At 42.3% G+C, this 13,455-nt stretch overlaps 1 protein-coding gene across 1 annotated transcript; it reads right to left on the bottom strand.

Annotated features, from left to right (window-relative positions):
* Positions 1–2,521: 2,521 nt before the first annotated feature.
* Positions 2,522–11,951, bottom strand: LOC127159017 (membrane-spanning 4-domains subfamily A member 4A-like). The gene is made up of 7 exons (XM_051101970.1): positions 11,817–11,951; positions 11,558–11,668; positions 11,392–11,460; positions 8,922–9,071; positions 3,183–3,311; positions 2,936–3,016; positions 2,522–2,769 (listed from the first exon to the last, which is right to left on the bottom strand). Exons 1-7 carry the CDS (start codon positions 11,928–11,930, stop codon positions 2,695–2,697), a joined length of 729 nt encoding a protein of 242 aa, XP_050957927.1. The 5' UTR covers positions 11,931–11,951; the 3' UTR covers positions 2,522–2,694.
* Between the last annotated feature and the right edge of the window lie 1,504 nt (positions 11,952–13,455).

Here is a 13,455-nt window from a genome sequence, read left to right as displayed (position 1 = left end):
AAGTCAGACACAAAAAATTTACAAATGGCTGCACCCACTCATATAGGAAAACTAATTATATTATTTTATATTACAATATCTGTTGATTTAATGCATAAGGAATTGATGAATTATATAAAAATGTAAGTATATTTTCTCAAATACTGTAATGTATATATTCAATAACATTCTTTAAAGGGGTCATTGGATGCAAAACTCACTTTTATATGTTGTTTGAACATACAGGTGCATCTCAATAAATTAGAATGTCGTGGAAAAGTTCATTTATCTCAGTAATTCAACTCAAATTGTGAAACTCGTGTATTAAATTCAATGCACACAGACTGAAGTAGTTTAAGTCTTTGGTTCTTTTAATTGTGATGATTTTGGCTTACATTTAACCAAAACTCACCAATTCACTATCTCAACAAATTAGAATATGGTGACACGCCAAACAGCTAATCAACTCAAAACACCTGCAAAGGTTTCCTGAGCCTTCAAAATTGCCTCTCAGTTTGGTTCACTAGGCTACACAATCATGGGGAAGACTGCTGATCTGATAGTTGTCCAGAAGACAATCATTGACACACACACATTCATTGCCAAAGAAGCTGGCTGTTCACAGAGTGCTGTATCCAAGCATGTTAACAGAAAGTTGAGTGGAAGGAAAAAGTGTGGAAGTAAAAGATGCACAACCAACCGAGAGAACTGCAGTTTTGAGAGGCTTGTCAAGCAAAATTGATTCAAGAGTTTGGGTGAACTTCACAAGGAATGAACTGAGGCTGGGGTCAAGGCATCAAGACGTGTCGAGAAATTTGGAGAAGATCATAGCCCATAGCCCAAGTTGCTTGAAGTCCAGTATTAAGTTTCCACAGTCTGATGATTTGGGGTGCAATGTCATCTGCTGGTGTTGGTCCACTGTGTCACTGTACCTGTTTACCAAGATATTTTAGAGCACTTCATGCTTCCTTCTGCTGACCAGCTTTTTAATGATGCTGATTTCATTTTCCAGCAGGATTTGGCAACCAAGTTGGTTAAATGACCATGGTGTTAGTGTGCTTGACTGGCCAGCAAACTCACCAGACCTGAACCCCATAGAAAATCTATGGAGTATTGTCAAGAGGAAAATGAGAAACAAGAGACCAAACAATGCAGGCCACTGTCAAAGAAACCTGGGCTTCAATACCACCTCAGCAGTGCCACAGACTGATCACCTCCATGCCACGCCGAATTGAGGCAGTAATTAAAGCAAAAGGAGCCCCTACCAAGTCTTGAGTACATATACAGTAAATGAACATACTTTCCAGAAGGCCAACAATTCACTAAAAATTATTTTTTTATTGGTCTTATGAAGGATTGTAATTTGTTGAGATAGTGAATTGGTGGGTTTTTGTTAAATGTGAGACAAAATCATCACAATTAAAAGGACCAAAGACTTAATCTACTTCACTCTGTGTGCACTGAATTTATTTAATACACGAGTTTCACAATTTGAGTTGAATTACTGACATAAATGAACTTTTCCACAACATTCTCAGCTTCATGTTGGTGTAACGTCACACCGACCGAGGCCACTCCTACGATAGTTGATTGACATGACTGTATTATCTTAGACCTGCCCTGATTAAGCTGTGAACAATTAGACTCTGACCGCCATTGTTTCGGCCCTGGTGCAGGGGAAGACAAGAATGTCTCTGATTGAGTGATTGAGGTTTTGTGTTGCTGGATGTAATAATGATCATAGCAGTCGTCATTTACTCCCGACATTTAAGCCGCTGAGGACGGCTTTTGTTTTAGAAGGAAATACGCTTTCCATTTGGGTGTGTAGTGCTGGTTACAGTATTGTTCTTAAATACACTGTTATTGCCGCCATTCATAAACTTAATGATAGCCAACATTTCAGCCCCACGTGTAATGCAGCTAGCAGTCACTGAATACGTATGGGTTAGTAATGTAAGACTCTGGACAGGTTTTCTCGCACACACCATATTTTAACGTGTCTTGACTGTTGTACGCTTTGAAATTAATTACAATGAGATCCCACAGTGTGACATGATCATCATATTCGTACAGTCTGACTATTCATACAATCATAAAGGACTATTTAAAAAAATAAATAAATAAATAAAAATCACACAGTGTGAGCACGGCTTAAAGTAAACAGGCATTTAAAGGAACATGCAATAGAATTACTCGCTCTAAACAGGGCTGATTTTGACAGGGTAAAAATACGTTTTTTACACTACCACTGAGAAATTTTACCAAAGTATGTTATAGACTTCTCATTAAGACCCTAAATAATTATATCAGCTTCTGGAAAATGGCCATCCGATTACCCAAATATATAGATATATACAAAATATATAGATAAAATGTGGTACTTTGTGTATGTGTAAACACACACAAACATATTGGAACAAGTATGTGTAATTATGAGGTAAATGCACATATATTGGTATTGATATAGTACATAAATTATTCACTTAAGTTAAAAAAAATGTCGAATCTCATTTTCCACACGTTGCCATGACTTTAACAAGACATCCAATAGTCCAAAATGCAAAACTTTAATATTTGTTTTCAGTGCACAATTTTCATTTATCCAATCCAAATATTTTTATATATGAAATGTGTAAATAAGCAAATGGAGTTATATTGTCTAATACATTCCCATGTGTTTTGTTTCATAAGGGAACACTGTCCACTTATTCATATTTATTTGGATTCGCTGTATTGTGGAGGAGCATCTGCAGGCTGGTGATGAATGGAAGAGCTGCTGGCCACAGGTATCTGCAAGAAAGAAAAAAAACACCACTATATGATCAGCTTTCTTGCTTGATTGCTTATTTATTGATAAAATTATGTAACAATTAATGCACACACTCTTCCAACACAGACTCTAAACACTAAATTTTACTCAAGGTCCAACTGAACTGGGGTGGCAAGTTTCTCTTACCTCTGAGCTGTTAAGATTCTGGAAATGAATGGGCCTGAAATCAGAGGACTGAGGTGGTAAAACCTGTGGAACAAACTGCACCTTTGGAAAAACACATGTAACGTTAGAATTATAGATAAATTAGTGGGAACACCGTGTGTGCTGAGTTCACTTTAGTTGACTGTGGACAGGAGTCTAAAACTGAAGAATTTTACATGTTAAGAACTTTAGGGAAGTTCAGAAACCCCTGATTTGGCTCATTACACACCTGAGGAGGACAACAGCAGGCGCAGGCACAGGCATTGGCTTTACAGGCAAATGCTGACAGACAGATGGAGATGATAAACTGAAGTGTGGCGAATAACAGCAAAACACCTCTGATTCCCTTGAAAAGAGTCTGTGAGAAAAAAATCAACATTAGCACATTATTATAACAAATTAAATAACAATTACTACTCACACTGGTACACTGTCTGTTCAGCAGTCCACAAACAATCATCCTTGAGGTTCATATACTAACACATTTAGGATTTACTAAACAAGGCAAATTAGCAAGACAGCACAATCCCATAAAAGCAGCAATGGGAGTGGAAAGTTCATTAAAGAACACAGACACAATGTTTCATTTCCATAATGACCAACACAATCTACCAAGAGCAACACAAATTAGCATGTGGTTATGGCATAAATACCAGTAAATTGACTGGTGCAAACCTTAGTAAATCATGTTGTGTGATTCATTTAAATAATTTTGTTCCTGAAATGGAATCTTTTACAAATGCAGTAATGTTAGCCACAAAAATAACTGTCCTTTTCATTGCTAATGTTTCACTGTGTGTCTTTAGTAAATGCTGACAGTAGTTTTTTAACGCCAAAATGACTCTACAACTGAAATTGTAGTTTTTGGACCTCTAGCTTCAATTATACAGATAAAGAACCATTTGGGTCCTTTATCTGTGAATTCTCATATTGTTACGGATCTGGTCGGTGAGCTGTGGACCGCTCACCACCAGATGTCGCTCTCCCTCTGTTTACACACTCTGACTGTTGCACTACACCCCGGACTCCATTCCCCATCAGCCATTGCTCCTCTCCCGGGTCCAATCAGAGACTGTATAAATACCCCGATCTTCCTGTGACTTTTCGCCGAGTATTGAATTGTGTTCATTCATACAAAGCGTTATTCATTATTAGTCTGTGTCTAGTTTCCTTGTTTTTGTCTTTCGGAACTCTCGCCTGTCTGACCACTCTTTTGCCTAGCCCTTTACGGATAACGTTCGCCGCTGAATTCGACCCTCGCCTGCTCTATGGACTATTCTTCGCCTTGCTGTCCAAATACCTGTTTGCCATTGTTTGACCCTGCCTGCCTGACCATGTCTATGTCACGTCCCTTCAATAAAAGTATGCAGATGGATCCGCTCGTCTCTCGTCTCGTTCCCACTGTTACAGAATACTCGGCCACAAAAGGATCCAGCAGCTTTTCACCCGGACATTCTGCAGATATGGACTTTGACTTCACTCTCTTCAGGATCAAACAGGGACAGCGTTCAGTCAACCAGTATATCCGTGAGTTCCTAGCCTTGGCTAACTATTCTACTCTCCTGGACTGCACCATAATTGAGATCTTTTGTGATGGCGTGAATGAGCCGTTAAAAGCGAGGCTGAGACGCGAGGGTCCGCGCTCTTCGCTAGTGGCTTTCATGAACTTTGCGTTTATGTGTGTGGGCTCGCCGTGTACTGTGGGAGTCGCGGAGGAGGAACGCAACAACGCGGACACTGTAGCCGCGAACCCCTCTCGCAGATTGGCGGTCACGCCGGATCACGACCCCACGAACACGTTTGCCGCCTGGATCGCCCGTGAAATGGTGGCCGTGCAGGAGCGCGCTCAAGCAATGGCGGCGACAGCGGTGCCCGTTCACAAAATGGCGGCGACTGCGGTGCCGGTTCACAAAATGGCGGCGACTGCGGTGCCCGTTCACAAGATGGCGGCAGCACCAGCGCGCGCTCACAAGATGGCGGCGACGGCGGAGTCTGTTCACAAGAAGGCGGCGGAAACAGAGCTCCATCATGTCACAGCTGCCATACCAGAGCTAAATGGAGTTACAGCTGCATTTCCTGAGTCAAGTCAAGCTTCCGAGTCAAGTCAAGCTTCCAAGTCAAGTCAAGTTGCAGCTGTGTTTCCTGAGTCAAGTCAAGTTCCCAAGTCAAGTCAAGTTGCAACTGTGTTTCCTGTGTCAAGTCAAGTTACAGCCACCCTTCCAGAGCCACTGCACAAGATGGCTGCCACGCCAGAGCCACTGCACAAGATGGCTGCCACGCCAGAGCCACTGCACAAGATGGCTGCCACGCCAGAGCCACTGCACAAGATGGCTGCCGTCTCCAAGCCACTCCTCAAGATGGCCGTCATCCCAGAGCCGGTTCACAAGATGGCCGCCATCCCCAAATCTGCTCACAAGATGGCTGCCCTCCCACAGCCAGCTCACATGATGGCCCTGTTGCTGGACTCCCCTCTAATGGCTGTATGGGCAGCCAAGATGGAGCTCCGTCACGTTACAGCTGCTGTCCCTGCAAAAACAAGTCAGGACACCGCTTCATTTCCAGTGTCAAGTCAAGGGTCTCCCAGGCCAAACCAAGCTAAGGCCGCTCTTCCAGAGCCAAGTCAAATTGCAGGTGCATCTTCTGAGTCAAGTCAAGCTCCAGCTGCCGCTCCAAGGTCAAGTCAGGCCTCCAAGTCCGGTCAAGCCTTTACATCCGATCAAGCATCCAAGTCTGGCCCAGCAACAGGGTCAGGTCTAGACACAATCGCAGTTCTCCACGAGTCAAGCCAACACACTGCTGTTCCTCACGAGTCACGCCAAGTTACAGCTGTGCACCACGAGTCAAGCCAGGAGCCAAGCCAAGTTACTGCTGTCGTTCCAGAGCCAAGTCACGTTACCGCTGTCGTTCTCGAACCAGGTCACGTTACAGCTGTCGTTCCTGAAACAAGCCAGGCCAAAGCTGATCTTCATGAGCCAAGCCAGGTCACAGCAGATCTTCGTGAGTCAAGTCCAGTTTCCAAGTCCTGTTTTAATGCAGCTTCAGCCTCCAGTCAAGCTTCAGCCTCCAACCAAGCTTCCGAGTCAGGCCAAGCCAATGCTGTGATTCCAGAGTCAAGCAAGTTCACTGCTGCTGCTTCAGAGTCCAGTCAATCCTCCAAGTCACGCAACGTCAGGGCTGTCGTTACTGAGTCGCGTAAGGTCACAACCGACATTCCTGAGTCAAGTAAGGTCACAGCTGGTCTCCGTGAACCACGTCAAGTCACAACTGAGCCTCACAAACCTAGTCTCGTCTCGCTCACCCACCCAGAGCCAGGTCTTGTCTCATCAGACCGCTCAGAACCTAGTCACGTTTCATCAGACCGCCCAGAGCCCGGTCACGTCTCGTCTGACCACCCAGAGCCTTACCAGACCTCGTTTGACGGCCCAGAGTCAAGTCATGCCCCGTCCGACTACCCTAAGTCAAGCCACATCTCGTTTGACCTCCCAAGACCACGGCCTATCGGGATAGCCAGTGCATTGGGCCCACCACAACCTCCCGCTGCTGCTCTACCTTTAATGGCGATTGCCATCTAGTGTGTGTGGGCTGCACACTGTGCCCCTGAGGCCATGCCTGCTCATAAGCCAGCCCCTGAGGTCGCGTCTGTTCACAAGCCAGCTCCAGAGGCCACGTCTGCTCACAAGCCTGCTTCTGAGGTCACGTCTGCTCACAAGGCAGCTCCTGAGGTCACGTCTGCTCACAAGCCTGCTTCTGAGGTCACGTCTGCTCACAAGCCAGCTCCAGAGGTCACGTCTGCTCACAAGCCTGCTCCTGAGGTCACGTCTGCTCACAAGCCAGCTCCAGAGGCCACGTCAGCTCACAAGTCTCCTCCAGAGCTCCCGTCGGGTCACAAGCCTGCTCCAGAGCCCCCGTCTGGTCACAAGCCTGCTCCAGAACTCCCGTCTGGTCACAAGCCTGCTCCAGAGCTCCCGTCTGGTTACAGGCCTGCTCCAGAGCTCCCCTCGGTCGGAGAAGCTGCGCCAATACCTCCTGAGGTGTCAGCTTTGGCTGAAGATCCTCCCTTGGAGGTGGCGTCCCCTTACAAGCTCTCTGCTTCTCCCCCTATTCTGTCTGCCTCCTCTGTCCCTGCTTTCCCCAGGTCCCAGACCATGACGTGGCCTCCTGTTCCACCCCGGAGGGCCGCTGCGCCTCCTGTTCCACCCCGGAGGGGCGCTGCGCCTCCTGCTCTGCCTTCTGTTCCACCCTGGAGGGCTGCTGCACCTTCTCCCCCTATTCTGTCTACCTCATCTGTCCCTGCTCTCCCCAGGTCCCAGACCGTGACGCGGATTCCTGCTCCGGCTCCTGCTCCGCCCCGGAGGGCCGCTCCGCCTACTGCAGCGCCTCCTGCTCAGCCTCTGGCTCCGCCCTGGAGGGCTCTAGCGTCGCCTGCTCCGCCTCCGGCTCTGCCCTGGAGGACTCTAGCATCGCCTCCTCCGGCTCCGCCCTGGAGGGCTCCTGGGCCTCCTGCTCTGCCTCCGGCTCCACCCCGGAGGGCTCCTGCTCCGCCTCCGGCTCTGCCCCGGAGGGCTCCTACTCCGCCCTGGAGGGCTCCTGCGCCTCATGCCCTGCCTCCGGCTCCGCCCTGGAGGGCTCCTGCGCCTCCTGCTCCGCATCCGGCACCGCCCTGGAGGGCTTCTGTGCCTCCTGCTCTGCTTCCAGCTGCACCCGGGTGGGCTCCTGCTCTGCCAGGCCTGTCTCAATCACCGGGTCCTCCGCAGGGACCTGGTCCTCCAGCCCTTGCCCTGTCTCGCTCCCGCCCCACCACTCCCATGGACTGTTGTTCTGTTGGAGCATCTGGAAGCCGCTCTTTGGGGGGGGGCTATGTTACGGATCTGGTCGGTGAGCTGTGGACCGCTCACCACCAGATGTCGCTCTCCCTCTGTTTACACACTCTGACTGTTGCACTACACCCCGGACTCCATTCCACCTCAGCCATTGCTCCTCTCCCGGGTCCAATGAGAGACTGTATAAATACCCCGATCTTCCTGTGACTTTTCGCCGAGTATTGAATTGTGTTCATTCATACAAAGCGTTATTCATTATTAGTCTGTGTCTAGTTTCCTTGTTTTTGTCTTTCGGAACTCTCGCCTGTCTGACCACTCTTTTGCCTAGCCCTTTACGGATAACGTTCGCCGCTGAATTCGACCCTCGCCTGCTCTATGGACTATTCTTCGCCTTGCTGTCCAAATACCTGTTTGCCATTGTTTGACCCTGCCTGCCTGACCATGTCTATGTCACGTCCCTTCAATAAAAGTATGCAGATGGATCCGCTCGTCTCTCGTCTCGTTCCCACTGTTACACATATACATGACAAAAAAATTTGGGAGTGAATCGTGGAAATTGGATTTAACCTACCAGAAGACAAATAAGAAACATTCTCCAAAACCTGACCATAGATTTAAGCTTAGACTTTGACTTGAAATGGACATCACATGATTTTTTGTTTAAACCTATAAAAATTTTTGTTTTTAAAATATGAGCAATGCCTGGTCACTGATTGGTCCCTGATCAACCAATCACAATGAATATCTGACTCCTAACTTAATCTGACTGAGCTACAGACATCACAAAAGAGAGACATGTTAACCAACTAGACAGGAAGAGGAGGAACCCCATATTTTACCTTTTATATCCAGAGTTATGTTAAAGGTAGACTCATCAACTTGAACCCTTTGTAAAATTAAGACTATAAAATGATAATATGAGTTGCAGAACACAGGATATTTTGACATAAATTTGACAAACTCAGTAGTGAAGAATAGCTTTTACCATCATAGATCTATCGTGAAACTATCTATCGTGAAGCGTTCTTATCAGTAATAAATAAATGTAAATAATTTGGCTCATATTTTCGGCCATTTTTCTCTTTTCGCCAAAAACCGAAAGTGCAATTTTGGTGCATCCCTAGCGAATATAAAAGTTGAAGACATACCTCATACGCTCTTTCTACTTCAGAATGGGCAGAATGGTAATAACTCCTGATATAACGGTCTGGCCCTATAACCAAATCCAGTGAAAGTAAAATAATGGTGATGCCTGCGGTTATAGTGCTGAAAATGTTCATTCCGAGTGAAGCGTTCACCTGTAGGCAGAAAAAACAAAAAAAACAAAAAAAAACATAAAGCAGGTTAATAAATTAGCAAGAGCTTCAGAACATTGTGTTAACATGTTGATGTACATAGAAAAGCAGCAATCAAGCACCAGCGGCTCATGTGGATAATAAAGTGATGCAATTAAATTGTGTCTTTTTAAATCTAATGTGGTTTTTACAGCAAAGTCCAGCCAATCTTCTCAGATTTTTTGCTTATGGCAAATATACCAGTTTAAAAAGGGGCAACTAGAAATCCCCTCTCTTACTGTTAGTTAAAAAAATGCTCTGTATCATTTTTACAGTTGCAAAATATGTGGAGATTATGCAGTGTTTGTGAATTCTAAATGAATCGCATATCATAGGATATCATAAGTCAGTTTCAAATGAGTGTAGATGTATCAGTTGCAGCTCAAAATTTACAGCTCAGTAATAATAAAGGAAATGAGGTAGAGGGAGTCATTCTTGTGTTTTCAATTTAGAGATGGTGTTCGGAAATCTTTTTCGACTTCATTGTTCCAGATAAAAATGTTAAAATTTGTATCTTTTTTAAATATAAAATTTTAAAATATGAGTAATGCCTGGTCACTGATTGGTCCCTGATCAACAAATCACAATGAATATCTGACTCCTAACTTAATCTGATTGAGCTACAGACATCACAAAAGAGAGACATGTTAACCAACTAGACAGGAAGAGGAGGAACCCCATATTTTACCTTTTATATGCAGAGTTATGTTAATGGTAGTCTCATCAACTTGAACCCTTTGTAAAATTAAGACTATAAAATGATAATATGAGTTGCAGAACACAGGATTTTTATGAATTTACTGTCCATCACAATGGAGATCAGGTCTTGAACGATATCAGCAGGAACCTCATGAATTAGTTGTATAACAGGTTGAGAAAATTGTGCAAGAATTTCAAAGCTAAATACAGACGTACAAATTCTAATGTTAATGTTTTATGAACATTGGTGTTAATTAATGAAATACATATTAATATGATTTCATTTATGTCTTCAAAGTGACTATAACCTGTTGATCAATTTTTCATTGGTTTTATTGAGAAACAGCCATAGTGGATGTGAGATCAGTGAATACACAGCATCACACACACTCACACCCCCTCCACACACACTGATGCCTTGATGTTATAATGCACACAATCATATATTTATCAAAACAATCAGCAAGTACACATAAACCCAAACACTTTTATACATATACTCAGATTCACCCACTTCAACAAAATAAATGGATCAAACAAGACATATCATATATATTTTTTTCCACATTCTTACGGCGTTGTTCATTCTTACAGTATGTGTTCTGTTCAAAATCTTAAACACTAGTTTAACTATAGTGCACAAACTCATTATGTATGGTTAAAATATGCAGATTTTTATTTTTCTTCAGTCCTGGCCTCCTTTGTAGTGGACATGAGATAAATCTAATAAAAAATGAGTTTGCACAAATCTTTAGACTCATTTATATGTTAGAGAAGAGCAAATATTAAGAGGACAAAAAATTTTTTTGTTCAGTGAAAAAAAATTCAGGTCTGAAAGGGTCTCATTAGCTCTTCAGAAAAGTTTAGATAGTAATTTCTTTTCATCTTGCCTCTGTATAATGCATATTTAAGTAAGTGCAGCTACACAAAACACATCTTATGTCATCGGCAACTCGAAAGTCTCCCCAGCTACTGGGATTTGATGTTATTGATTGGTGAAATTTAACTGGCTGGTAGCAGCCATGTTTTTTTTTTTTTTTTTTTTTTTTTTGTATGTGTTATGACATCGACCAAAGATGATTCATATTCATTTCAACTTTACTGATCCTACAGTTACACTGTTGAGGAGTTGCAGCGCCTCCTATAGGTGCAACTTTGACGCAATTTGGTGTGACTTCTCAAAAATTGTCACAGTGCTTTAATTAAATTTATTTTAATTTGCCAGCAATATTTCTGGCTGAAGTGTGCAAACTTTTGTGAAGATTGGACCAACAGATTTATTTATTTATTTATTTATTTATTTGTTTGTTTATTTGTTTGTTTATTTATTTTTCATAAAATTCAAAATGTCAGATATTTTTATAGATGGAAATTAAATCAGAAATAATTCAAGGACCCAAGGGAAAAAAATTGTTTCTAGTAGTTACTCTAAAATGCAAATTATTATTATTGCACCACCTTGTGTTGCGTGTCTGTGCGCCTCACAAGGTAGATCAGTGTAAACCAGTACAGAAAATCAGCACAAACACAACAGAACACCATTTCTGTACTTCCAGCACGGTAAAGTAAAATGTTGTGTACATACCAGACACAAACTGGAGGGTGAATTAATGTTATTTTCTGCAGCAACGGAGAGTGCGCCTGCGGTAATGTACTGAGAAGAGAGAGAAAGACAAAAATTGAGGCTTGTGTTGGAATATGTAGCTTGTATTATAAAAGACAGAACAATAAATTGTATAATAGTTTCTTACAATGAGAGATCCCCAGTAAGGAATACCACTATAGACAAAGACAAGCTCTGCACAAGCTGTAGACACAATGCCAATCAGGAGAGTCAGCACGCCGATCATTATCTGGACCGTCTGTGAAAGACAAAGAATGCAGAAGGTGTGAGAACAACAAGAGAGTCTTTCATATAGTGGAACAATATACAGTATACATTTATGTCAGCTGTAGTTATGGACTTATGATTGTACTAGAAAAATATTGTGTTTATGAGACATTTCTCACCCCAAGGGCTTTCGGTTGGCCTTTCAGAAATGCCTGAAGTCCATTAAGAGGTGAACCTTGTTGAAACTGAACAAGAAGCGGTACAGAGTTCACGGGTATGACTGTGCTGGACATCCTGGTTTCTGAATCCCAAACTGACCTGTACAAAATCATAGTAAATCAAAACATGAACAATATGATTATGAAACAGCTCATAATACAGAAAACAGCTGGTACATTTTGATCATTTCCAGTATGGTCAGTGCAAACTCCTTATCTAGATGTTTCTTTAATGTAATTGTGTTGCCTGTAACCTGTAATGATATATCTCAGGAGAGAGGTTTGGGCCTACTTGAAAAAGGAAAGTAATCTGAACTAATTACTAAAAAATATATATAAATATAAATGTAACATAACACTGTCTCTGGTGTGATTATTCAGTCTTAAATTATATTCCAACTGATTCTTTATTTCTACTGTAAATGTAGCCATATAAGATCATTTGTTTTAAAAAAAAATCATTAAAAATCTGATGACATTTGAAGTTTTGTTGTTGTTTTTAAGGAAATGCAGCATTGCAGTTATGAACATTACACACCACACAGACTAACATTTTATTTAAATATAAACATCTGAATCCAAGGGGCTCTAGTAATGATTCTAGGAGAGGAAATAAATAAATAATTGACCCCAAACTTGCGAAAAGTAGTGTGTATTATTACAAATGATTTCTATTTTGAATAAACACTGTTTTAAACTTATCAAAAATCCTGAAAAATGTAGCACTGTAAATTGACTGATTTTAACTAAAAATCTTTGTTAGGTCTACTGTTCTACTGAAAAAAAGAAGCTTGGATGGCCTGAGGGTGAGTAAATTAACAGCAAATTTTAATTTTTGGGTGAACTATCCCTTTAAGGGCACTGAGCTTAGATGTTTTTCATGTCTGGCACAGTCTTGCACAATTACTTGCTAAATTGATATGAAAATTTGCTAAACCACCTGCCTGCACCACTCATATCTGCACATTAAAACAGAGCTAAAAACAGAAGTTTTGAAGTTATCAGTGTTTGTTTTTTGTAAATTTCACAACCCATTGGTTATTGAGGTCCCAAGAGTGAAATGGTAGATAGTTTTCTGTGATAAATTTTCATTGCAAAACAACACCAGAAACGATGTAACGATGTCTATAACTCCTATTTACCTTATTTTTCAAAGCGGAAGTAGGGTAGGCACAACCTAACACTTTTTGCCCTCCACTAATATTGGCACCCTTGGTAAATATGAGCAAAGGTGGCTGTAAGAATAAATCTGCATTGTTTATCCTTTTAATCTTTCATTTAAAAAAAAATCACAATATTCTAACCTATCATTTAAGTAAAATCATGGAAAGCAGGGGGAAAATCTCTTTATGAAATAAACGTTTTTCTGTAGTTCATGTTGACCACAATTATTGGCACCCAATTATTGCAATGCCCTTATTCAACATAACAGCTCTGTGTTTTCTTCTTTAATGCCTGAAGAGTTTGGAGAACACCTGACAAGAGATCAGAGACCATTCCTTCATACAGAAACTCTTCAGATCCTTTAGTTTCCCAGCTTCATGCTGGTGCTTCTTCTCTTCAGTAGACCTGATGCATTTTCTATAGGGTTCAGGTCAGG

Source organism: Labeo rohita, unplaced genomic scaffold (genome assembly GCF_022985175.1).
Source record: "Labeo rohita strain BAU-BD-2019 unplaced genomic scaffold, IGBB_LRoh.1.0 scaffold_1850, whole genome shotgun sequence".
Classification (NCBI taxonomy): Eukaryota; Metazoa; Chordata; class Actinopteri; order Cypriniformes; family Cyprinidae; genus Labeo; species Labeo rohita.
The sequence above is the reverse complement of the archived record's forward strand: the minus strand, read 5'-3'. Positions and strand labels throughout refer to the sequence as shown.